A 27,952-nucleotide genomic window follows, 5' to 3' on the forward strand; every position below is an offset into this window, starting at 1 on the left:
AATAGGAGAAGTAAATAGCATTTTGTTGAGGGAATAAGCAAGAATCCCCTTTCTCTCATAAATAGCCTGAGGCTTAATTGCCCATGTGCAAATTAAGAACTACTTATATTAAGGATATTTATGGACTAAGGACACTCTTTCACTGGGGGTTTTACAAGTCCCCAAAGTTGACTCATGAATTCAAGCCCCATGTTTCTGCTTGTTTTATCAGCTAGCCTGGAGAGTGGTTCAATTCACTCTCTCTCTGTGCAGTAACAGAACACAGAACTGGTCTAAGGAACTCTAGACGCTTAATATGCCCAATAGGACCTCCCTGGCATGTCAAATTCCATCCCTTTCTCCAGACTGCTGTGTGTAATGTGGAAACAAAAGGCCTTGTTGGCACAGCGGGTTTGGAATGAGCCTCCACAAAGACTCGGCTGATGAAATCAAGTTCTCATGGAAGAATCTATAAAAAAAAATTCTTTTGCAAAGATTTTCAAGGCAGCAACAAGCTCACCATTCCCTTATGCAGGGGTCTCGTTAGTTTCTTAACTTCACTGTTCAGGGAGGGGCCTTATCTACTTGTTTGTACATCCCAAAGCTTGAGCTCAGATAATAATAACTGCATTTACGTATTTGGAGGTCTGCAAAGCATTTCCTATGCATACTTGCTCTCATTTGAATGTTATGATCGTCCCCGTGAAGTCGGTGCTATGGGGGTTGTTAACCCTGTTTCACAGATGAGGGGACTGAAGTGAAGAGAAGGAATGTGGTTTGTGGGAGTTCATACAGATAGCTAATGATAAAGCTTGAGCTTTCAGGCTTCCTGACTCTCACTTCAAAGCTTTATATTTTTGCATAGTGTCTGCTGTGCTTTGAAACATGAAAGAGGTGTCATTTAATAATAATTAAATGTTATTGAAATAATAATAACTTACATTTATAAAGCTTTTCATAATGTCCAAAGAGTTTTTACATACTTTATGTAATCTGATTTTTACATCCCTATGAAGTCATTAGCTTGATTTTTTTTTTAATCTCCATTTTATGGACTAGAAAACAACTTGAGAGGTTTAGTGACTTGCTCCAGGTCATCCAGCTAATAGGATATAAACTCCTTTAGGGCAGGAGTGAAGTCACTTTTCTTTTTCTATCCCCAGTGCCCACTATAGCCTGGTACACAACAGGCATCTAATAAATGCTTTCTGATTGGTAACAAGTGTCTAAGGAGGAGAGGTAAACTTGGCTCTTTTCTGACTCCAGGTCCACTGCTTTCCCTGAACCCCCTCATCATTAGAAAATCGTTATAACTTCAATAACAACTCACTTTCTGTGGCCTTCAATTGCTAAAAGCAATCCTATGAGTTAAGTAATAACTTTTATTAATATTTATTTGATTCTCCACATGCATCATTTCATTTGATCCTGACTATAGTATGAGATGAGTTCTATTGTACAGATTAGAAAATTAAATTTCAGATTAGTTAAATGACTTGCCCAAGATTATAACAATTGAAGTCAGGATTCAAATTCAATTCAGACTTTTCATTCTGTCAACCACATTGATAAATGAATAAATGAAAACAAATTTTAAATGATTATTTATTTTTAGTTTTTAACATTCACTTCCATAAGATTTCAAGTTTTGAATTTTCTCTCCTACTCTCTCTTACCCCCTCCCCAAGATGGCATGCAATCTGATATAAGCTCTACTTATACATTCATATTAAACATATTTTCACATTAGTCATGATGTACAGAAGAGTTAGAACTAATGGAAGGAACCACAAGAAAGAAACAAAACAACAGAAGAAAAGGAGAGCAAATAGTGTGCTTCCATCTGCATTCAGACTCCAAAGTTCTTTCTTTGGATGTGGATTACATTTTCCATTGTTAGTCTTTTGGAGTTGTCTTAGATCCTTGCATTTCTGAGAAGGGCTAAGTCTATCAAGGTCAGTCATCTCACCATGTGGCTATTTCTGTGTACAATGTTCTCCTGGTTCTGCTCACTTCCCTCTGCATCAGTTCATATAAGTCTTTCCAGGTTTTTCTGAAGTCTGCTGGCTCATCATTTCTTATAGCACAATAGTATTCCATTACATTCGTATACTATAACTTGTTCAGCCATTCCCCAATTGATGGACATCTCCTGAATTTCCAATTATTTGCCACTGCAAAAAGAGCTGCTATAAATATTTTTGTACATGTGGATCCTTTTTCTGTTTTTATGATCTCTTTGGGGTACAGACCTAGAAGCAGTATTGCTCGGTCAAAGGGTATGTATAATTTTATAGCCTTTTGGGAATAGTTCAAAATTGCTCTCCAGGATGGTTGGATCAATTCACAACTCCACCAACAATGTATTAGTGTTCCAGTTGAAAAAAACATTTTTTTAGCACTTACAATGTGCAAGTCATTGTGTTAAGCTCTGGGGATACAAATAGGAAAAAAACCAAACAGCAAGACAATCCACACTCTCAGGGACCTCACATTCTCACATTCATATTCTGATGACTTCCCCAAGTCATCACACATAGGTTTTATGAAGTGCCATCCAAACGTTTCATGTCCCTTAGCATGCAATAGCAAAGCAGATGGAAACGGATTCTTTGAAGTATTTATGCCAATAAAACCATATCTATTTCTGATACTGAATCATTTGACAATGCCAAGGACTCTGGTGATGAGAACTTTCCTTTCCATGTCTTTAGCACGTGAAGAGGCAGTTAGTTGCTAGGTCTTATTTATATAAAGGCTAATTCCCTAGATCATACTTTCAGGGGCTGGACTGGAAGTAAGATCCAGTGATCAAGGGGGGAGGGGTTCCTTGCTACTCCTGGGATTCTTGGTCTTACCTGCCTATAGATGGAAGTTGGTCAGTGATTTGTTGTTGGTCAAGTCAGAAAATCAGCAAGCATTTATTAAGCACAGACTGGATGTCAGGCATTAATAGAAGAATTGGGGATACAATAGAAAGGCAAAAAGCAGTTCCTTCTCTTAATGAACACCCAATCTAATGGGAGATAATTAAGATGAGTCTGCTAGATGGCAGAATGAATAGAGTGTTGGACTTAGAGCCAGGAAGACTGAAATCCTGCCTCAGTCACTAGTTTGGTGGCCCTGGATAAGTCATATAATCTCTCAGTCTCAGTTTCTTTGTCTGTAGTAAGGAATTAACGATAGTCATATTTCACAGGGTTGTTATAAGGCTCAAATGAGAAAAATATTTATGTCATACAATATATGTTATAACGTGTGTATGTGTGTACATGTATGTGTGTGTGTTTGTGTCTGTGTTGCTTTTGGCTTTGAGTTATCCCTGACTATAGCTAGGAAGAAGCTTCAGGTCTTGCCTTGTATTCTTAGGTGCCTCTGACAGGTATCTGGGAAGGAAGAGGGGAGGGTTACTTATGATTTTATTAGCTGGCCATGTTTCTATGCCAGGAAGACTGAATGATGTTATAAGAATTGTAATTTTTCTTTTTACGTCACCCTTTTCCTCCCAGGCAAAACTGAAGCTGCTATCAAAAACTTCAGCCCACATTATCGTCGCCAATATTCCGTGGCTTTCTGCAATGATGTTCGAAGTGAAGTTGAACAGCATAGAGACTTGAGGTCCCAGTTCTTAAAAACCAAGGTAACCTAAGTCTTGGAAAAATGTTCATAGAATGTTAATTCTAGGAACAGTTCCTTGGTCTTCTCATTCATACATCTACATTTGCCACTGGGGAAACTTTCATGTCTTCCTGTGTCTCTGAAATAACCAATAACTTAAATAGCAGATAAAATAGGGATTTGTCCTAAAATTGTTTAGAGCCCAGGAAGACAGCAGCATAATTTCTCTGGAAGCCAGAGCATATGATTTCCTGCTGACAGAGTTGCCCATATAAAAAGAAAAATGGCACTCTTCCATTTTCATTACATATATATATTTTTTCATTTTGATGGTTTGATATCAGGAAATTTGCATTGCTGTGTAGAGAGTTAGTAAAAATGTCAAGGTTTCAGTGCCTCAACACTATTAGGATTTTCATTTTGGTGATAGATTCCCCTGGGTTTCTGTTTCAGTCCCTTGAATACAAATAGACTATATGCCCTTTCTCTCTTTTTCATTTATATTCATAACCCATGACCGTAAACGCTTATTGAGTCTTGTTTTGATGGAGAATTTCAGCTAGGCTGACATCCCTGGAGACTGATTGATGTCCATATAGAGTTATAAGGTTCAGCTTCTGCCTTGGATGTGGAGGCTCCTTACTTAGAAGCAAAATGAAGGGGCATCTCCTTTGGCTCTTTCATGAGTCCAAAAAGGATATTATTTAATATGTAGTTAACAAATAATAGTTGGTAGGATAATGAGAGTCTTTAAACATTAAAATTAGGGAGGAGAAGAGGATTTTTTCCCCAACAGATATTTAAAGTAAAATTACATGCCAGTTATTTAGAATGATTTAGATAAAAATTCTACTTAGAGGTAAAGGGATAGATTGGATAACTTGTGGTTCAATGAAAAGAATGCTGGGTTTGGAGTCAGAGAACCTGTCTGAGTCCCCTCTCTGCTGCTTCTCACTCGTGGGACCTTGTTTAAATCACTTCATTTCTTTGGGCCTCAGTTTCCTTGATTGTAAGATGAGGGATTTGGATTAGATGACCTCTGGGCCTGCTTTCAGCCCTAACTCTGTCATCCTGTGATACAAAATTTAAATAAAGCTACAACATAATATACAAAAGGCAGTAGACCCATCATTTTGTGTAAGACGATGAATTAGAAAAATAGTGAAGGGATAGTAATCCCCCTGAGTATCTATAGAAGAGGCTTGTTATGTATGCATATTGTATATGGTTAAACAAAGAGAGGGGTCAACTGGAAATCTGTCTGCTTGCTGAGTCAATGTGATTTCTTAATCTAATATAGGGCAAAGAGAACAGGTAAATAGTGAAAAATCAGAATGGGGGGGAGGGGAAACACACAGCGGGGGAGAGAGAGAGAGAAAAAGAGAAGGTGCAAGATGATTTCTCTTAAGATTCTGGTTAATGTTGAGTCTAGGCTTAAATTGAAAAGAGATGAGTCCTTGCTTCACAAGAGCTAATTATAACCTCCTAGTAATCAAAGAGATGCAAAGTAAAACAACATTGGGGTACCACCTCGCACCCATTTAAGCTGGCACAACACTACTTGTGAAGAAGCAGTTATAAATATTTATTGCTGTTGGAATTGCAAAATTAAAAAATCCTTTTGGAGAGCTATCTATCAATAAACATTTATAAGCATCTACTATGTGCAAAACATTTTGCTACATTCTGGTGATACAAATACAAAGAATGAAATAATGCTTACTGGCAGTTGAGAAGTATGCAATAAAAGCTAAAAAGTAAAACCCCAAACTCAAAACCATATCCTTTGATCCAGTAATTCGATTGTTCAGAATATGCCTTCGAAGTATTACAAAAAGTAAAAAAAAAAGGAGCTATCTATTCATGATTTTCCTAGTAACATTATTTGTAATTGCAAAAAATTGGAAACAATAGTGAATGGGAAAGAATGGACAAATGAATCCAGGTGGAGATTTAGAGAGAGTACCTCAAAAACTATTATTACAGTTTATACACTGAAATTCTTTTATTTAAATGTAAATAGCTGTAAGGTATGTTTCCTTATCTATATTGATTAATAATATGAAACTTGTAATAAATCAATAAAAAAAGGACTAATTATATTAATTCTCTTTTAGCCACCTTTGGATACAGAGACAGTTTTATATGAAGGAGAGCTGTCCCATTTTGCAGATGACCTAAAGAAATGGAAAGACAGATACATTGTGGTTAAAAATGATTTTGCAGTGGAGAGCTATGAGAACAAAGAGGTAAAACCTTTTACCACCAATTTTTGATGTTTTCTTGGACAGTGGTCGGGTGAGTTGGGATCCCTGTTCCTGGCTGATTCATTCAATGAAATTCATCTTTCCTGGATAATTCTTGTACTGTGTCCCATAGATCAATTAATTAAGACTCTGTTGGGAAAGGGAAATTGAACTTCAAAACTCAATTCCTTCCTTTCAGATTTGTAAATAAGAAAGAGTACTGCGGCCAATTCCTTCCCAAGGAGATGATCTTGAGGAAAACTGCCTTAAGTGTTTTAGCAATAGATGACTAGGCCCTCCTATGTGTATGGAAAATAACTTCCACCTGCCTCCATTAGCTGATGTAGTGGGAAAGAAGAAAGTAAAGTGTATATGAAGGGAATGGTACTAGCGAGTGTACCCAGATTTGGGGTACAGCAGACTCTTTAGTGCCAGGTCAGCCTCAGGCTCTGTCTCTTTGAGGCTCCCTTGGAATCTCTCCTCCAGCCTTCACTAGTCGCCCCTCTTCTTCCTTTCTGCCTTAGAAAGTTTCTAGTTCTGTATACTCTTAGGCATCTAATGTAATAAGAGATCCAGAAGACTGTGAGAGTGAAAAAAAAGGATTGGATTAAGAGTGAGAGGCTCTGTTTTCAAATACTGACTGCTCTTTTCTATTTGTTTGATCTCGGGAAAGTTATTTAACCTTTCGTAGCCTCAGTTTGTTCATCTGTAAAGTGTGTATATGTGTGGGGTAGGGGATGTTAGCCTAGATTGGGGTTCTTAACCTTTTTTGCTTCATAGCCCCCTTTGGCAGTGACTGGTGAAACCTATGGACCCCTTTTCAGAATTATGGTTTTAAATGCATAAAATAAAATACAGTGGTTTACAAAGGAAGCTATTTGTATTAAAATATTGTTATCAAAATATTTTTAAAAACAAATTCACAGATCCCAGGTAAGAACCCTGAAACCAGATGATCTTTAATGTCCCCTGTACCTTTGAAATCCTTTGATATAATGTATATGCATTTGAATTAAGTCAGGCTTCCTAGAAACTCAAAAGCCAACTCTTCCTTGCTTTCCTTCCCTTCTTTCTCTTTCCTTCTCCCTACTTTCCCTATAGATTTTTTTTTTAACTTAGAATATTCTTGCTGCTTCCATTTGCATATTTATAACATCCCTTCATGGTGCACGAAAGTGTACATTTTTCATTATTCCAGTTTTATGAATAAGGAAATGAAAGCACAGAGAAGGTAATAGCTTATCCCAATTCATACAAAGGCAAGATCAGATCTACAACTCAAGTCTCAATACAGTATTGGTTAGGAAATATTTGCAAAGCAGACCAGACAAGTACTCATCATGCCAAGCCATTAGGCATTGAATGTTCAGGCCTGGTAGGACAATGGGATTCTGCTCCTATAATCTCTATTTCCCAATTCTATTGGAGATTGGAAATAAAGCTCACAGTCCCACCAGTAAATTCCCAAATGACTTCTGGTGTAGAGCTGTGCCTAGTCAAGACTCATTACACTAGACTGTGTCTCTGCCCATCTGTCCAAGTCGTTTACGACTTGATTCAACACATGACTGACTCTCTGAAGCAAATTAACAGCAAGGGCATACTGCAAAACACAGGCACCATCTGCTCCATACAGTTTAGTTGTTTTCTCAAGATGGCCCCTACATTTAGCACTAGTTGGTTTCATGTTGATCTTGGCCCCAGTGTTTACAAACAACCATGGCCATTTCTTAAAGCCACCCTTCCATGTGAAATTGAACTGGTGAGCTATTTTCTGCTGTTTGTTCGTCATTCTCAGAATGTTCAGGTGGTTTGGGTGTGGTGATGGTTACTGCTCTGACTGTGGGAGTGATACTAAAAAGGCAAAGTTTATTTCGGAGTCCTGCATCTGCTTAGGTCATTTACCATTTTAGAACATATTCTCCATAATGTTCGTATTGTAATTTTATCTATTTGTGCTTTGCATTTCAGGGGTCCTACTTTCAGTCTAGGCCAATAATCTGGGTGAGAATAACAAGAACTGACATTTATAAAGTGCTTTAAATACATTATCTCACTTGATCCTCCCAACAACCCTACTACATAAGGGTTCATAGCTATTATCTCCATTTTACAGATGAAGAAAATAAAAGGGGCTCAGAGAAGTTGTCTCTTGCTTAGAGTCACACAGCTAGGGCATGTCAGATAGGATTCAATCCCAGGTCTTCCTGACTTCAAATCCATCACTTGGTTTGCCATGTTTTGCTGCTACTAGGCAGGAAGTAAGAAGGCAGCTAAGTGGCACAATGAATGGAATACAGGGCTTTAAATAAGGAAGAATTAAGTTCAAATCTGGCCTTACATATTACTAGCTGTGTGACCCTGGGCAAGGCACTTAACCTGTGTTTGCCTCAGTTTCTTCAATTGTAAAATGGGGATAATAATAGCATCTAGATTCCAGGGTTGTTGTAAAGGTCTAATGAATCATAAATATATGCTATTATTAATATCCCTTGATCTATCCTTCCTTGATTTTCCCTAGAGCGAATCTTTGGCATCGTTGGACCCCATCACACTCAACCTTATATCATGCTTATTTGTATACATGGTGTATCTGACCCAATAGTTCGAGAATTCCTTGTTCTTATTGTTCATTTTTGTATTCCTAGCATCTTGGCCAGTGTCTTGCACAGATTAGGTGCTTAATGAAAGTTCATCAGATTGAAGATCTATTCTAGCGAGTCAGGGAAGAATCACATAACTTTTTATCAGGAATGAACCATATATGCCACTTATAAAACAAAGGGCTTTCAAACCAGATGACTAAATGACTTCTATTGGTCATCTTGAACTGGATGTCCTCTAGACATCTTAAACTCAAAATGTCCAAAACCAAACTCATTATCTTATCCCCCCGTCCACAAACCTTCTCCTCTTCCTAATTTTCTGTCACTATAGACCAAAGTTTTCAAACTCCTTAGCAAGTATCAGATTAAAATGGAATTGGGAAATGTTTAGCAAAATAAATAGAAATATAATACAACATAGATACAGTTAATTTTCTAAGTCAGTATACTTCTGTAGGGACCTCTGTCTATTTGAGTTTGATACCGTGCTGTAAACAATATAACCATCTTCCAGGTTGTCCAGTCTCAGAACCTCTTAGATGTCACCTCCACTCCTCAATCTTTCTCACCCGTCATAGCCAATCTGTTGCCAAGTCTTTCTGATCCCACCTTCGCAATACCTCTAGTATGTGCCTCCTTCTCTACATGATGTTGTCATCACCCTGGTACAGAGCTTTGTCATTTCCCATCTGGACTATGACAATAGCCTGCTGGTTGGTCTCCCTGCTTCAAACCTTTCCGCATTCCAATCCATCTTTTATTTAACCGTCAAAACAATCTTCCTAAAGTATAGACCTGATGATGTTTTCCCCTCCTCCCCCTGTTACAGTCCAGTGACAGTGGCCTCCTCACTATTCCTCCAATATGAACTTCATCTCCTGTCTCTGGGCATCTTCATGTGTTCTTTCCTCATGCCTGAACTCTCTCCTTCGTTTCCATCTCCTAACTTCCTTCAAATCTCAGCTAAAGTCTCACCTTCAACAAGAAGCCTTTCCCAGTCTTCTTCGATCTTAGTGCCTTCCCTCTGAGATTGCCTCCAATTTATCTTGCATGTATTTTGTTTGTATATATTTATTTACGTGCTGTCTTCCATATAAGATTGTGAGCTCCTTGAGGACAGGTGCCATATTTTTGTCTTTTTTTGTATCTCTAATACTTAGCATGGTGTCTGACATATGGTAAGATCTTAGTAAATATTGACTTGACTAAAGTCACTTCTAGTTCTCATTCCCGTGATACAATACTCTAGACGCTAACCCCTTCACTTTACACATGAATAAACTCTGAAGAATTGTACATAAAACTACACTTATTTATCGGAATCAGAGGATTTCAGAGTTAGAAGGGACCTTAGAGTCTATTTTACCAAATCTGTGGCTGAATAATAATCTCCTCTACAATGTACTTGATGACTCAGACCTACAATTAGGCAAAACCCACAACCTCCCAAGGCAGCCCATTTCATTTTTGGAATTGTTAGCTTCAATTATTGAGGGCTTTTTTTCAAACACTTGCATCAAATCTAAATTTGCATCTTGACAATTTATACTCATTGCTCTTCATTCTTCCATCTTGGGCCAAGCAGAACAAGTCTATTCTGTCTTGCATGTAATATCACTTCAAATACTTAAAGACAGATATCATTCCCCTACCAAACTCTTCCCTCCTCTTTGATAAACATTCACAGTTCCTTCATCTGATCCTCAAAAGCCTGAACTTGAAGTCCTTTTCCAGTCTGACTACCCTTCCTCAGATGGATATTATTAATTATTACTTGTTAATGTCCTTCCTAAAATGCAGTGCCCACAATGGAACACAATCTTCCAAGGGTTGTATGATTAGGACAGAATAAGTCAGGGATCCTGCCTTTTAGTGCTCACATTGGTCATAGAATCCACTAAATCCCCTAGAACTTTTTCAGACAGATTGCTTTCCAGCCAGCAAAAGGTGATCAGATTCAAGTTATTATTCTTATTAACATGATCCTCCTGGTGCAACATTGACTTCTAATTTAGTGCCAGGGCATAATGAATCTTCAGTCTAATTACTTGGCTAACATATACACATCTCTATTGCCAAAAGAACTGCTTGTACTCTGTTCTTCCATCTGATTTTAACGCTTCATCCCTATCTACATGCTTATTTGTCTTGGGATGAGGTGACACTTTTGTTTATCATGAAGTTATATGATTTTATGAAGTTTATGAAAAAGCAGAATTTCTTGTTTGTTAGAATGTATCTTATGTCATGGTTCTGGCGCAGTAGTCTTTGCTGTTACAACATATTCTTCTGTGTGGGGAAAGCTTGGGAAGTACAATCTGTGGCATTATTATTGTTGTTAATAAGGTTAAAATGGGTGCATGACATCTGATTGTGAAGTATTCTATTACCTTGTTAGCAGCCTGCCATCTTGCCATACGCAAGTGTTCATATGGAATAATTTTTAGTTCTAATCATCATTTCTCAGAGAGATGGGGGACGGAACCTGGACAGCACCTGGAGTCAGGAAAACTTGAGTTCAGTCCAGTCTTAGAGACTTACCAGCATAACTCTGGTCAAATCACTTCATCTCTTTTCTCATCTGTGAAAATAGGGAGAATAACAGTACTTATCTCCTCGGGTTGTTATGCAAATAAAATGAGATATTTATTTACTACTTTGCAAATGTTAGAGTGCTATGTAGATATTTGCTATTATTATTATTTTTTATCATAAGATGGTATGTTATACACCTGTTTTTTTTATTTTCCAAGTTAAACTCTTTGAGTTTTAAAATCCAAATGAATGTTAATTTTTTTTTAACCTTTCCCTTCCCAGGCCTATCAGAAAGGAGCCAATCCTAAAAGTCGAATTCTCCCAGCGGGCGGCAAAGTTTTAACCTCTGAAGAAGATTACAATTTATTATCTGACCGGCATTTTCCTGACCCTGTTGGTGAGTTGGTGTGCATCTTTCCATGTCAGAAAGATAAAGTTTGTTTTGGTTTCAATCCTACATATCATTATAATGATAATGGTTCTGTTAATGTTAAATAACTTGTATTCACATATCAAAGATTTGCAAAGGAGCTTGGCCTAATACCTGCGATGATGATGAAAGGTTACATTAATGTAATGCTTTGCATTTAACAAAGCACTTTCATCACAACAAACTTACAAAGTAGGCTGAGCCAGCCTGATTATTCTGATGTGGAAACTGAGACTCAGAATTCAAATAACTTGTTCAGGCTTACTCAGCTAGTGAGACACAAAGAAGGGACAGGAAGTCAGGTCCTCACCTTGCAGCTCCAGGGTTCTTTCCACTAAGACAAGAATGTAAAACAGAATACAATTGCCCAGTATATTTTTGGGGCAGTCAAGTGTGGCAGTGGATAGAGCAACAGGCCTGGAGTCAGGAATACTCATCTTCATGAGTTCAAATCTAGCATCAGACATTTATTAGCTCTATGACCCTGGGCAAGTCGCTTAATCCTGTTTGCCTTCGTTTTTTCATCTGTAAAATGAACTGGAGAAGAAAATGATAAATCATTCCACTATCTTTGCCAACAAAACACCAAAAAGGGGTCACAAAGAGTCAGATACGACTGAAAGTATATTTTCAATGCTCAGAAATTGTGCTATTGTTCTGGGAACCTTGAGACCTGGGGCTTTGAAGAATGCTATCTGTGGTAGCAGAAATAAACTCGCTGCTTAATCAGGAAAAGGCCCAGGGTTTTCTTTTCCACCATGAATAGACCAATCAAACCCTTTGTTCCTTGATCCACTAATTTTATTACCTCAGGTGGTAGTTTTTTCTCTTAAATGTGTTCAGTGGTAATACGTCTATGGATTGCAGTACTTAGGACCTTGGACTGATTGGGTAATCTATTTGTGTTGACAGAAAATATGACATCCCTCAGAGTTCCATTCCATTGTTATCTAACATCCCTTGATAGTCATGGATAGTATGGTTTAGTGGAAAGAGCATTTGACTTGGAGTCAGAGGTCCTGGATTCAAATTGTAGCTCCTCCACTTAAACCTGTGTGACCTCAGGCAAATCACTTCATTTTTCTGTGCCTCAGTTTTCCCATCTATAAAATAAGGGGATTAAGACTAGATAGTCTCTTAAGATCTCTTCCAGGTCTAAACTGATGATCCTGTGATATAATGGAGGCAGAAGACCAAAATTGATGATTTATATCAGTTTACCATTAATATTTTGTACTAATTTTTAAGAAGCTAATAATCGGTGACAGATAATTTGGATTTTAGGCCACTGGAGACAACGAACCTTTTTCTCCCTGTACCTTTGGGCATGTTCAGTTAGCTCAGCTTCGTGAAGGAAGGGGGAGCCTTAGGTTTCATTGAAAAACAGTTTGCACTGAAATGTCATTGGCTCAGTCACACTAGGAGGGAAATACATCACTAATATGCCCTATAATATCTACAAACAACAGCACTGTGGTGTAGTAGTAAGAAGATTGGCCCTGGAATTATGAGACCTGAGTTCTGATCATGGATCTTTCATTTACCAATTGTGCGACCTTGGGTAAGTCATGTAAATCTTGTGAACCTCATTTTCCTCATCTATAAAATGAGGAGATAGAACTATATGATTACCAAGGTCCATTCCAGCTCTAAAATTCTGGGATTCTACTACATCTCATTTTGCCTGTATAGAAAAGAGTCACAGGAGATATATAGACCAAATAAGGATATTTCATTGAGATTTATGAGCTGTAGACACTATAATAACTCCATCTGGCTTTGTGTGAATTGCACTCCACAGTAATTATTTGGATTCTCAGAGAGCCCTAACTCTTATTAATGGCTATAATACTTTGGTCAGAATTTATGGAGAAGGCTTTCTTCTTAGCATTTGTTATTTCTGGGCTGAAATGCTTGGTAGAATAGTTTTAATAACAAGACGCTGAGATTGATACATAGATCATGAGCAAAGACTAACAAGTTGTTACTGAGTAATGCATACAAAAACAAAAAATAGCCAACTCCCCCTTCCTCCCCTGCCTCCTCAGCAAACCCCAAACCCTTGCTTGAATGATCCAGACATTTTCCCTCCCCCCTGCTCCAACTTTCCCCCCTCCCCTACCTTTTTGCTTGAGCTACACTTAAACATTGTTTTGACTTCAGGGGAGATATAGCTCATGGTATGAATACCAAAAAGCATTCACTGTGTTCAGAACCTCCATAGCTGAACTTTTCTAGTCAGTCAACAAGGCTTATTTTGTGCCAGGCACTGTGCTGTGCTGGGGAGACAAAGAAAGGTAAAAGACAGTTTCTGCCGTAGTGTGATGAAAACCTGGAGACTCCATTGGAGTTAGATGTTATAAGATCATGGGTCTAGAGCTAGAAGAGACCTTGAGAGGCCATCTAGTTCAACCTCTTCATTTTACAAATGGAGAAACTGAGGCCCAAGGAGGTCAAGTGACTTGCCCAAAGTCACAAAGGTTGTAATCATCAGAGGTGGTATTTGAACTCAGGTCCTTTTCACTGCAGGGCCAGGGCGCTTTCCATTTTGGCACGTGTATAATTATGGGTTAGATAATTTTAGAAGGGAGTGAATGATTTTTTTTAATAATCCTTTTTAAAAAAATTTATTAATTTATATTTAGTTTTCAATGAATCGAATGATTTTTATAGGATAATGTGAATGATTCAAGTGTCCCCAAGCTTCAGAAGAGTATATATAAATTATTGTTTATCTCATGTTATAGAATTCTTGATCTTAAAAGATAGAAATTATAATTATTAAAACCACAAATTAAAAAATTATACAGAAGTTCTCTTATGATGGCCGTACAACTCAGCTCAGAAAGAATACAAATAAATACTTCTGGGGAACTGAAGCAAAGTGTTAAGTGAAAGAGAGTTCTCTTAGCAAAGTAATAGTGAATTAGCTTGTAGCTTAAGAGAACAACTACATGTAAAAGTCAGTGCTATTTTTAATTACTTGTGAAATTGTTAACCATTTAAATTGTTAACCATGTCATGGAAGGGAACGGGAAGGAACTGTATTTTACACAACCAGGGACTGCACCTTTAACAAAGGCATGATAATCATGCAAATTCAATAATCGGTGATTAAGCACTTCCTGCGAACAAGGCATTGAATGTGATGATCGAGGCAAAGCTAACTTGTTCCCTTGATTATCCTCTAGGCCATTGGAGCTAGTCTGACTCATAAGTAGATCCCCTGCTATAGGATAATTTAGACCCTCTTCACTGGTCTGGTATCGGAGTGAACAGTCTAGGAGCTCATCATAGATGAGAGCAGAAAATAAACTGAGTTCTTGTGGTGTCCCTCATTGGCCTCTTCAAGTTTAAGTAGCTTTTTTTAGAATGAGTATATCCTGAAGCCACCAGTATCTTACAGAATTCAAGTCAATTAAAAATAATTTTATAAATGATGATTACAATAGTTTTGGTTGGGGTTAACTGTATATGGAATAGTAGAAAAACACTAGTCTTGGCGTTAGAAGACCTGATTTCAACTCTAACACTTGTTAACTTAATCTTCTCCTAAACCTATCCTTTGGTCAATCAGTCAGTTAATCAGTAAGCAATTTGTTAAGCGCCTACTATGTGTCAGGCACTGTCCAAACTTCCTTTGTTCTATCAAGACCATCACCGTCCTTCTGTTCTTCTGGGTTATTAATCTTAAAAGTCATCCTCCACTCTTCACCCATTACTGCCCCATATCCAATCGATTACTCAGTCTTGTGGATTCTATCTCCTTAACATCTCTGGCATCCTTCTCCTTCTATCAATTTAGGACAACCTTCACCTGGCCTTTATCAGCTCTCATTTAGGTCATAGCTGTGCCTCCTAACTGGTATCCCTGACTCCAGTCTCTCTCTTCCAAACTATCCTCCACACAGTTGCTATATTGAAATCTCTAAAGCATGGGTTTGACCATGTCATTCTCCTAAACAAGCAGCTTCAGGAAATAACTCCAAACTGACTCTATGATAAAATGCAAACTCTTCTGTTTGGCATTTTAAGCCCTTACAGCCTGCTTCTAACTTATCTTGCCAAATTGATTTCAAATTACTCTTCATTAAGCACTCCAGCTAAATTGCCCTATTTGCAGTTCCCTGTACGTGGATTGTATAGGCTGTGCCTCAGACCTTCTATTAACTCTTCAGTTGCATCTTTCAAGTTCTCTAAATAGACTGTGATATCAGTAGCAAAAAGCAATAGTCTTGTTTTCTTTCTGCCTTTGCATATTCTCCCAGTTCCTTCCCATGCCTGAAATTCTTTCCTTCTTCTTCCCTGACTCTTGGAATCCACAGCTCTTTTCAAAGCTTACTTTAAGTGTCATCTGCTACAAGAGGCAATTCCTGACTACTTTCTCATTGGTGTTAGTGCTTTCTCTCCTTAACTGTTTTGTATATGTATTGTGTGTGTTTTATATTTATTTACCCATTGATATATACACTGTTTCTCCTCCCATAGAGCGTATGCTCCTTTGATTTTTTTGTCTATGTATTTCCTATGCCTAGCATAGTAGCAGGCATGTAGGAGGCCTTTAATAAAAATTCCTTGAACTTAATTGAGAGTATGATCTTAACCAAGTGATTCACCTCTTTGATTCTGTATTTCTTCATTTTAAAAATGAGCCTGTTTTCCATTCTATAAAAATGTTGCTAATGATGCTTTATGAGTTAGAACAGAGGCACCTTGAAGGGTGGGACAGCTTTTGCCCTTATTTTTATTTCCTGTGCTTATAGATGGTGCTTAATAATTGCTTGTTGATTGACTTCATTGAGTAGGATATTGCAGGAGTCTTTGGGCGACATACCACGTTTAGGTAAGACAGGATTCTTGCTCTAATGGGGCTTACAGTCTAATAGTGAAATATGACACATATATGAATGAGTATAATGTAAAATAATACAAGGTGGTTGTTGAAAGGTCATTACCAGAGAGCCACCCAGTATTCTATAACTGTATAATCACTGTACAATGAAAGTATAATACAAAAGTACAATTCAAGTACAATAACAAATCTAAACATAATGGGGAGGAGGAATCATAATTAATAAAGAAGACAACATAGTAGGTATCATCAGTTTGCTCTGGAAATTGCCTTTTAAGGGAAGTTTGGGTCCTTTAAAATTGTACTGAATAACATCAGACATTAGAGTCTATCTCTATCTGTCTGTCTGTCTGTCTGTCTATCTATCTATCCATCAATCATCTATTGGCTCCCAGTATCTCAAGAGCTGAAAGGAATCTCAAAGGTCACCTTGTCTCATTCATACCCAAAGCAGAATCCCCTTGACTGTATACGCTTCATCCTTGCTGAAGACCATGAGTAGGGCAGAGCTCATTACTTCCCCAGGTGGTATATTCCTAAGGTAGTCTATTCTACATTCCTAATTATTGGGAAGTTTTTCTTTATAACCAAATTAGCCTCTTTATGCCTTCCACCCATAGCTACTAGTTCTTTGATCTTGTAGTTTCAAAGAGATGGTCATGTGCCATCTTTTCACTGGGCTAGATGACTTGATAAAACTTGAGGCTGTGATATTTTTTCTCTTTTTTTTCATGAAATAGCTTAGATCAGATTCTGGTTTTCCCAGTATCTTAAATTTTCACCACTTGCCAAAAAATATGAGACTGCAATATTCTAAATGAAATATAAACTCCAGTTTCCTAAGTTTTTATTTTGTATCTGTTCTCTCCACCCCCCCACCCCCCAATATTCTTCAGCTCCCAGCGAAAAGGAGAATCTTCAGCCCTTTGTTGTTTTGCCGAAAGAATTCCCAGTGTACCTGTGGCAGCCCTTCCTTAGACACAACTACTTCTGTTTCCAAGATTCAGAAGATCAAAAACAGTTCAGCGCTCTACTGAATGACTGCATTCGACATCTAAATTACGGTAAGTGTACCTCTTTTCTCTCCCTGCTTCTTCCTCATGTCCCTTGTCACTTTCTCCTCTCTTCCTTTAAACCCTCCCACCAGCCCAACACACAGTTGAAGCTAACAGAGACTCAGATCGGAAGAGGAGGTATTTCCTCTTCAGTTCTTTGAAACAATGCAATGTTGTGGAAGACCCAAGTTTGAGTCATGTCTGTGGAGATTGCAACCTATGTGATGTGAACCACTCAGAGCTTTGGTTTCCTCAAGACCTAGATGATGTTCATGATAATTACCCTGCCTACTTCTCAGATCATTCTGAGTAAAGTGCTTTGTCAATATGGCTTGAATGATCACAAAAAAGATTATAGCCTGGTTGATCTCTAGTAGATCCAGTCCCCACTGAGCTCCTGAGGCAGGCAAGTCTTCATGACTAAGGTAAAACAGAAGTGGGAAATAGATTCTAGATCTAGTTCAGACCATTAACCAATTTACATTCTCTATTTACTAGTATCTTTCCCTCTCTTCATTCTCCCCCTGTTACTTTCATCTTCCTCACAACAGAAATGTTCCAAGCCAGTTACCTGCAGCCCTCATTAATCTTTATGACATTTTCAGTTCTTTATTTCAACTTACTAAAGAGCAGTCACTTACTTAAAGTTAGCCAGCAGTCAGTGGCATAGCCACTGGAGTCTAGATCTGATATTTTTACCAGTTGAATGGTCTTTTGATCACTCTCCCTCTAATAGAGAGTACTGAAGAACATTGCTCATGTTCATAAAGGATTTCTGAAAGAGGAAAATGACTTTTATTTAAACTAGGAGATTTAGAACTGGAAGGGACCTTGGAGGTCAATCGAGTTTAACCTGTAATTTTAGGGATAAGAAAATGGAGGCCCAGGAAGTTGAGTGACTAATCTAAGGAGACATACAGCTGAGATTTGAATCCCAGGTCCTCTGATGCCAAATCCAGCATTCTCTCTTTTGTGTGCCTTCTGTGTGAATTGCTTCCTTGGAACTCCAGAAAGCAGAGATGATGGATAGAGTGCTGGGCTTGGAATCTGGAAGACCTCAGTTTAAATCCAGCCTCAGATACCTAGTGACTCTATCATCCTGGGCATGTCTCTTAACCTCTGTTTGCTTCAGTTTCCTCAACTGTAAAATCAAGATAATAATAGCACCTACTTCCCAGGGATATTGTAAGGATCCAATGAGATAATATTTATAAAGTACTTGCACCATGTCATGGCACATAGTAGGTGCTTAATAACTACTTGTTCCCTTCCCCACCTCCCATTTCTCATGGATCCAGGGTCTATCACTTTATCATATTATACCTATATTTCTTACCACAGCTGGTTTGCCTGAGTGCATCTGAATATTCAGGGGTTTCCCCTCAAGTCAGACTACAATAGAAACAGTTTGTCTCATGAAAGTGAGTCACTGGTGATGAATCTCTGTCTGAAATTTCTACCTTGTGTGTTTGGTTGCCCTGTGAATGGAAAGAAAAGATAAAGGGGGATGAAGAGGCAAAAGGAAATACATAATGTTATTTTACTTTGCCATAGCAACTGAGTAACAGAGGGCATAATTTTACCACTATGACCCATTCGGAGCTTTACAAAAAAGGTCCACTTGTTTCTTTTCTCTCTTATGGTGCAACATCCTCAGAAGCCAAGGAGCCCCACATTCTGATCCTATCTGGTTTCCCTGTATCCCTTTAGCCTCTGAACACTCCTGTGCCTAAGGCCAAAGTCGAGTATTAATGAGAGATTGTTAATGAAGCACTGAGACTGTGACATTTCAGTGGGGATCCCTTGCCTAGCTCCAGCCAGATAAACCTTGTGGCATTCTTCCTTTTGTGCACATAATAGGAAGTCTTCCTGGGACACAGTTGGGCTCTGGTCAGCTTCTACTTAGGGCTCCATTTATGGAAGATAACTGGAGATCCAAAACATGGTTTGGCTCTCCAGCATGTTATCAAAGGCAGTAATGTAATGAGGTCCAATCAGGTTTCTCTGGCACCAAGGAACATTCCTCTGCCTTGAGGCCAGTCCTTCTTCCTTGAGGCCTTCATATGGACTTCATGTGGTTTGGCAAAACCTCCAGCTCATAACCAGAGGCCACCATGTTCCTACAGGGAACAATCCTTTACTGTCATGAGGCTAGATGACCTCATGGGTCTTTCCCCACCTCCCTCTTCTGTTTCTGTTTTTGACATTAAAAGGAACAACTTATCTTTTGTTGAGCTATGCCTTGATTGCTGGATGACTTTTTCTGTCTAGCGATTCATTGTGAATCTTTCAGGAAGTCACTTAATGTCCCCAAAGATCACCTGTTAGTTGAGGGTAAGACACGTGATTTGCCAACTGTTCATATTTTAATTTGTTTAGAACTCTTCTGGGTAAGGTTGGAGCCAGAGGCAATTGCTGTAGTAGACAGAGTGATAGACTGATTCCAGAATCGGGAAGACCTGAGTTATAATTCCATACACATGCTAGCTGTGTGACTCTGGTCAAGTCACTTAATCTCAGTCTACCTCGGCTTCTTCATCTGTAAAATGGGGGAAATATTAGCACCTTACTTCCAAAGTTGATGTGAGGATAAAATAATATTCATAAAGTGCTTTGTAAACTTCCAAGTACTATTTAAATACTAGGAATTATTGATAAAAATATGGAATAAGTTTAAAGGAACTATATTAATATATTTTATATTTTGTGGATAGGATATTCAGTTTGAACTTAGACAGACATGGGCTTGGTACTCTCTCAGATACTAGCTGTGTGAGAATGGGCAAGCCATTTACCCTCATAGCGGTTTCCGCATTTGTTAAATGGAGATGATAGTACCCATAGTACCTTATTCACAGTGTTGTTACTGGGCTCAAATGCGATAATAGATGGATAGCACTTTGCATAACATATATAAATATTAAGGATGGGTTAGGGGTCTGCATTGTTAGAGGGAGTACTCACATTAATAAATGTGTAGATTCACTGAAATATTTAAGTATAAATGGCAGCTGTTATTGTTTTTATTATTAATTCACTTGTCTATCAGACATACTTCTCTCGTTGTATGTTGGGACATCAGTGACTGGTACCTAGGAAGACTTCCCTCCTCATCCCCACTGGAATAGAATTCCAAGGACGTTCTACTTTCTAGAATAGTGTGTGACCCCCGGGAAGGGCAGGGCTCAGGACTTGTGCTCCATTATAACTAGCATATATGTAAAAGTGCTTTGAAGAGGATTTAGTACACTATAATTATACACTGTGTACAGTGTAACCTAGTACACTATAAATAATTCTATTTCCTTGCCCCTTCTTACTGTCCTGCTTCTGAATTTAGCACCCAGATTGGAATCATTGGTACTGATCTGCTTTAATGCCACAATCATTGCTGAGATATGAAGGGCAGGGGAGAAGTGGGAAATGCCATTAGAGATTCCCATGTTCTCTTCTCTGGCTGAAGTAATATTGCCTAAGCTATATTTATATGATATATAACAAATTAATAAAAATATATTAATATTTAATAATAATTTTATTTATGGGCATCTAGGTGGCAGAGTGGATAGAGTCTCATCTTGCTAACGCAAATCTGGCCTCAGGCACTTACTAGCTGTGTGACTTTGAGAAAGTCACTTAACCCCATTTGCCTCAGTTTCCTCATCTATCAAATGAGCTGGAGAAGGAAATAGCAAACCACTCCAGTATCTTTGCCAAGAAAATCCCAGATAGGGTCATGAAGAGTCAGACATGACCAAAAAATGACTGAAACTGAAGTGATGTTTCCTTTCTATAAATATATTATAATTACAGAAATGTGTATAACTATATAAGTAAAATGGATAGGTAATTAATGTAATGTATAATAATAACATGATAGAATTTACTATATAAGTTAGAATAGTCCCTTTATTAGAAAACAATGTTTTATATAAAAATTTCAGGGCTTACCATACATAGACCCATGGTTTGAAAAAGTAGGGTTATAGCACATCCCCATATGTCACAAGGTTGCATATTATGAGGTAGCTAGTTGATATATTGGATAGAGCGTACTAGACTTTGAGTCAGAAAGAATTTGAATCCTGCCTCATGCATTTCTCGGCTATATGACCCTGAATAAGTCATTCATCATCTCTCTGCCTCAGTTTCTTCATATGTAAAACTGAGATAATGATAGTATCTACTTCACAAGTTGGTTGTGAGGATCAAATGACGTAATGTGTGTAAAGTGATTTGTAAGCATTGAAGTGCAATAAATATGGTAGCATATTATTATGAAACTGGTGAAAGAACTGACTGGTGTATACAGTTTGCAATAGCCGGGGGACATCTCTGCTTTGGCTTGTTCATATAGTTTTAACTTTAAAGTGCTATATGAACGTTTGTTATTCATTTTTATGTTTGTTTTCCAGGACCCAGCATAGTGCTTTATATCAAAGAAATAATATTAATATAGTACAGTACTCTGTGATTTAGCCCAAGTCCACCAGAAATGGTTTTTATTTATCTATGTCCAAGCCATTTCTAGCTTGAACAGTGTCCAGAGTGGCATAAAGTCCTAGGCATCCTGGCATGACTCTACCCCAAGAAGATTTCAGGTACCATTTGTAAGAATCTTGAAACAGGAAATTGTATCTTAAAATACTGCCTAGGTTAACTTCCAGAATTGAGTGATCATGGCTCTATCCACTTACTCTGGGAACACTCCTTTGGAGAAACCAGTGGGGTTCTTCCCATAGATCTCTATCAACAATTCAAAATGAATAGGAGGTAGTTTGAATGTTTCTTTTTGAATGAAAGAGGGTATTTTCCAAGGGGTGGACCCTTGTCTAATCTCTCCAGGGGGTAGAGGGAAGGTGTTGCCCTTAGATAGATCAGTATCCTGGTCAGTACCTGCTGTGGGGAAATGCAAAATTCTTACCTTGATTAGAAGAACATGATAGTAAATATCTGGTTATTACCCTTAATCCAATCACCTAGTAAGAGATTCTTTTTCCTTTTCCCCAGACTTATCCCACCCACCTGTCCAACGGGCTTTTCCCTGAACTCTGGAAAGGGCTTTTCCCTGAACTCTGGAAAGGGCTTTTCCCTGAACTCTGGAAAGGGCTTTAGAGAAAAACATTATTTCTTAATATTTAATATTTCTAGAGAGACTAAAAAGGAGGTTTGCATAATAATTCCACACTTGCATATAGTAAGCACTTAATAAATGTATGATAAATTGAATGCTTGATGAATAGAATTACATTTCTACAGTGCCCTAAGGTTTATAAAGTGCTTTTCATACAACAAACCTGTGAAATTGGCAGAGTAGGTTTTAATATCATCATTTTACAGTTGAGAAAATGGGCACCCAGAAAAGCTTAGTGACTGACTCAAGATTACACATCTAGTTGAGCTTCTTTACCTTGTCAGACTCTAGTTATCATTTGGATTTTTGCATCCCTGCCCAATCAAATCATATGGAGCATTTTTAAGGGTTTGTAGAGGTTCTCACCTGTATGCTGTGAATTTTCTTTTTCTCTGTTGGGGGCTTCATGTCTCTCCAATGACTTCTCTTCATTCTGCTTCCCTAGGAATAAACTTAATATTCATCCATTCCAGCTTTGGTTGTTCAAGCATTTCAGTCTTGCCTGACTCTTTGTGATCCCTTTGTGGAGTTTTCTTGGCAAAGATACTGGAGTAGAGTAGTTCAAATACCATATGTGCAAAATAAACTCAAATGCTGATACAATGCCTGTTGTTTTTTTTTTTTTAACATAATGTGCTATATCAAAGGGCAACTTGGTGGTACAGTGGGTAGAGCACCAAGTCTGGAGTTAGAAAGACTCATCTTCCTGAGTTCAAGTCTGCGCTCAGACACTTATTGTGTGACCTGGGGCAAGTCATTTAACCCCGTTTGCCTCAGTTTCCTCATCTGTAAAATGAACTGAAGAAGGAAATGGTAAACCACTTCAGTATCTTTGCCAAGAAAATCCCAAATGGTGGGGGTAGGAAGAGTCAGACATGACTGAAAAGGACTGAATAACCACAACAAATGGTATAGCAGCATGTTTCATAAAGTTCTACTGCAGTTAAAATTCATCCATTTATACAGGCTCCTGATTTTCCTTTTGGCTCTTTGACCAGTGAGTTCCTTGGTTTCATTTCATGCCTTCCTGATATTTTGTGACTCTTGATACTTTCTCTGAAATGGTCATTGGCTCTTGATTCTCTGTCACCTCTACACAGCAATCTAGTCCTCTCAGAGGCAGTTACATGGCACAATGGAATACAGCGGAGTCTAGAGTCTAGAAGAACTGAGTTCAAATTCTGCCTTGGGTAGTTAGCTAGTTGAGTGAGTCTGCGCAAGTCACTTAACCTCTGTCAATAGTAAATATTTTTAAGTGCCTACTATGTGCCAGGCGCAGTGCTAAATGCTTTATGAATATGATTTCATTTGATCCTTATAACAACCCTGGGAGGTCGGTTCTATTATACTGCATTTTACAGTTGAGGAAGCTGAAGGAGGAAGAGATTAAGTGACTTTCCCAGGGTCACTTAGCTGCCCCTTTAAATGCTGGAATTGGATTGAAACTCAGTCTTCCTAACTCTATGCACTTTGCCACCTAGCTCTTCTGAAAATACAGAAGAACTAGACCACTGACCCAGAGAAAATATCGGGTGCTGGCAATTTTATTTCCAGCAGGGAATTAATCTTAGAGAGATGATGGAAACCTGAGCTCAGGGTGATGACCATGAGGATAGGGAACGGAATAAACATTAAATAAATTCCTCCCATGTGCCAGGAACTGTGCTAAGTACTTTACAAATATATTCTCTCCTTTTGTTCTCACACCAACTCTGGCAGGTGGGTTCAGTCATTATCTCCATCTCACAGCTGATGAAGCTGAGGCCAGGTGACCTGCCAGCCAGCGTCCGAGGTTGGATTTGAATTCAGGTCTTCCTGATTACAGGCTCAGCCCTCTATCCACTATGCCACCAGCTGCCTCTGTTCACCTCATTTCCCTTATCCCAGGGTTGTGGTGAAGATAAAATGAGATAATATTTGTCCAGTGCTTTGCAAAGCTTAAAGTAAGATACAAGTGCTATATCATTGCCATCATTCCTAAAACTTCTTTGCTTTGTCTCTTTCATTTCCATTCCCATTGTAGTTACCCTAATTTTACCTGCTTCCTCACTGCTCTCCTTCCAGTCTTTCAGTTAGTTTATCATCCTTAGAACTTCCAAATTAGTCTTAAAACACAATTTTTGGGGGGTCATCTCACTCCCTTTCAGAGACCCCTCATTATCTACAGTCTTCAATTCCAATTAGGCCAACCCCCACACTGCCTTTTTAACTTGTCTCTTGCTATCCGCTCTCCCCAGCCCAACGGATAAAATTAGAGGGATAGACACAACGAAGCAATAGTCCAGAGCCCTGCGATTCTGGAGTAGGTAGCATACCGTATCCTTTATTGAGCCTACCTCCTATGTACGGGCATTCAATAAATGTTGGTTGATTATTTGATGACTGATCTATTGGGAGGTCTTTAGCTAACAAGATGAGTACAATTTCCGAGTATAAAGGGATTCCTTTCATGCTGTCATAAATTTGTCTGTGCCATCTTACTATCACTTAATTTTTGCTTTGATCAGTCATCTCTAAAATGCTAAGACTTGTGAATGTGACAGACATTTTTTTAAAGTAAAAAATGGAAATGTTTATGCGTTTATGTCATGGATAATTATAACATTTTCCAAGCTTGTCTAGAATCCTTTTTAATTAACTAGTGGGTAATATTTAAATGGAGGCTGATTAGTTAAATGAATGTAGAATGTGTATTAACATCGTATTGTTGAGCCCTTTGAAATCTTTTACTGAAATGAAAAAAGGTTTCCGATGCCAGTGTTGCATCACCAAGAAGCTGCAGAAGTGGGGAATAGAATGCTTGAAAAATACTGGGAAAATGCATTTTTATAACTAGTCATATCAACATAGTAAACTTTTATAGGACTGATTGGCACAAATAAAACCCCAAATTATTAAAAAGAAATCCCAGTTTAATTTTCCTTATACATCAGAGGCATGTTCTGCATTCCTCCCACACTCTTTACTAGTACACGGCTTTCTCTTTCTGCGTCACATAATCAGTTCTCAGAAGGGCAAGGAAAGGGAATGAATATTAATATGGGACCTACTATATGCTAGACACTATGCTAAACATTTTACAAATATTATCTTATTTGATCCTCATGATAACCTTGGGAGGTAGATGCTGTTTTTATTCCAATTTTACAGTTGAGGGAAATTGAGGCAAGCAGGGTCAATGAGTTGTCCAAAGTCACATAGCTAGTGAGTGTCTGAGGTTGCATTTGAACTCAGGTCTTCCTTACTCCAGGCTCTGAGCTCTGTCTATAGCACCACCTAGCTGTCTCAGTATCCTCTATAGTTTAAACACTGCTCTTAGCCACCTTCAGGATATGTGGTCTCCCTTCAGTTTTTATACAGTTTGTATCTTTGATCTGCGAGTTGGAAATTTACGCTAATCTTTCATAGACTTGCAGAGCTGGAAGGGTCCATAGAGACCATCTAATCTGACCCTACCATTTACAGATGTGGAAACCAAGGCACAAAGTAATTCAATAGCAAGAGGCAAGAACCTTTAACTGGGATTTGAAGAATTGTAGTTTCAATCCTAGCTTTACCATGAGCTAACTATGTAGCATTTACTGAACATTCAGTATGTGTAATACATTGTCTTAGGTGCTAGTGTAAAAATACAGCATTCCCCTCCCCAGTACTTTCCCAATTATCACTCAGCTTGGCAACCTGAGTCTGTCAGAAAGCAGCTACCACTATTATCCTCATGGTTTTATTGACAATCTTGAGTGACTATGTTTTCTAGTAATGCCCATCATCAGGCAGCCCTGATATATTCCCCACTGATTATCAATCAGAGTAAATTAACTTTTACAAAAGAGTGTTTGTTAGTAAGGATAGCTGTTACCAAAACATCCCTCTAAACTGGGGTGCACCCTCCCTTTGCCTACACAAGTTCCCTGGGAAGAGTGGGTTGAAATTTTGAGAGCACGTTTGTAAATCTTAGCTCCTGATGCAGACATTGCCGTTAATAACTGCACCTCAGGGGCACTTCTTTCAACTTACGCTAAGATGAAACTAGACAGAGAATGTACCCTCACTAAAGGTTTATCTAACAATTTTGTAATAGAGGATAAGAGATGAACAGAGATAGTTGGAATATAAACATCTAGGAGAGCTCTGAAGATTTGAGGAGGGAGGGATAAATCTAGCTAGATATGTCAAGGTTTAATAGAAGAAATAGCACCTGAACTGGTCCTTGAAGAAGAACATGATAATCACCTGACTCACCTTAGAGACTGTAGGGTTCCCTCATCTGAACCAGACAACCATCTCCCAGAGGGTCTTATTGATTCTCATACTTGACATTTCATCTCTCACCTCCATGCCTTTGCCATGACTATTCCTTCTACCTGGAACGTACATCTTCTTCATCATCGATTGATTATAGTACTTAGTTTCTTTCAGGACAAAGCTCAAGCATCACCTTCTACAGGAAACATTTCCTAATACCTCCAGCTCCTACTGACTTTTTTCAAAATCACCTTACATCAATTTTGTATGTAACTTGTACATACCTAAATATAGAGATGTTCCTTCTCCTGACTAGTGTATAAGCTAATTAAAAGCAGAGACTGTTTAACTTTTGTCATAATGTGTGGCACGTAGTAAATATTTAGTTAATGCTTGTTCAAATTTGACCCTCACAACAACCCTGTGAGATAGTGCTATTATCCTCATTTTATAGATGAGGAACTAGAAGCAGACAGAGGTTAAGTGACTTGCTCAGGGTCACACAGGTAGTAGGGGTCAGAGGCAGGATTGAATTCATCTTCATGATTCTTGTTGGGCGCGAGTGCACACTGGAACTTTTCTAACAGGTTCACTCTTGATCTGGGCAGCCAGAAGAATAGGACTGGAGCCATAATGAAGCTTAGTTAATTATGTTATTCTTCTCAGTGGGGTTGCTGATAATGAGAGCACAACTCCTACAGCATCTCTTAATTATTCTTCTCACAGGAGGGGGCAAGAATGGGAGTTCCAGCTCCTACAGGTCCCTTAAGTCTCGATGGGGGCCAATTGAGACTCATCCAGCATTCTAGCTTGTACATTCCCTCCCCCCAAGCCTTGATGGGGGTCAGTCAAAGCATACACACATACACATTCCCTTTGTGCATTCCCATTCCCCACTTACTGACCAGTGCTCACTTGATTTATAGGTTAACAGACAAAGAAGGCAATTTGCCAGCAATAGCCTCACCAGTTTATATTAATCTCACTGTGCAGTTGCAGTATTTACAACTTGAAGCATAAATGCTTATATTATTTATCATTATAAAATGCTGTGCAAGCATGGTACAGATGTTTAAAAGCCATGAGCCTGAGAACCAGTAGATTGCCATGGCCCTGGATCCTGGGAACTAATGTCTATGATCCTGAGAACTAGTATCTTAAAAAGAATAACAAAAATCCACCTTCCATACAGTTCTAAACCCAGCATCCTAGTTGTTATGCTACCTAGCCTGAAAAGAAATTGTGCCTCAAA

At 38.4% G+C, this 27,952-nt stretch overlaps 1 protein-coding gene across 2 annotated transcripts in view; it reads left to right on the forward strand.

Moving 5' to 3' along the window:
* The window catches only part of NIBAN1 (niban apoptosis regulator 1), a 195,805-nt gene that overhangs the window by 76,198 nt on the left and 91,655 nt on the right, over positions 1-27,952 (forward strand). For both annotated transcript variants that reach the window (XM_072648397.1, XM_072648396.1), the window contains exons 2-5: positions 3,489-3,619; positions 5,715-5,846; positions 11,267-11,381; positions 17,163-17,330. In XM_072648397.1, coding sequence (XP_072504498.1) covers positions 3,489-3,619; positions 5,715-5,846; positions 11,267-11,381; positions 17,163-17,330 — 546 coding nt within the window. The remainder of the gene's footprint in view (positions 1-3,488; positions 3,620-5,714; positions 5,847-11,266; positions 11,382-17,162; positions 17,331-27,952) is intronic.

This window comes from Notamacropus eugenii, chromosome 2 (assembly GCF_028372415.1).
Source record: "Notamacropus eugenii isolate mMacEug1 chromosome 2, mMacEug1.pri_v2, whole genome shotgun sequence".
Classification (NCBI taxonomy): domain Eukaryota; kingdom Metazoa; phylum Chordata; class Mammalia; order Diprotodontia; family Macropodidae; genus Notamacropus; species Notamacropus eugenii.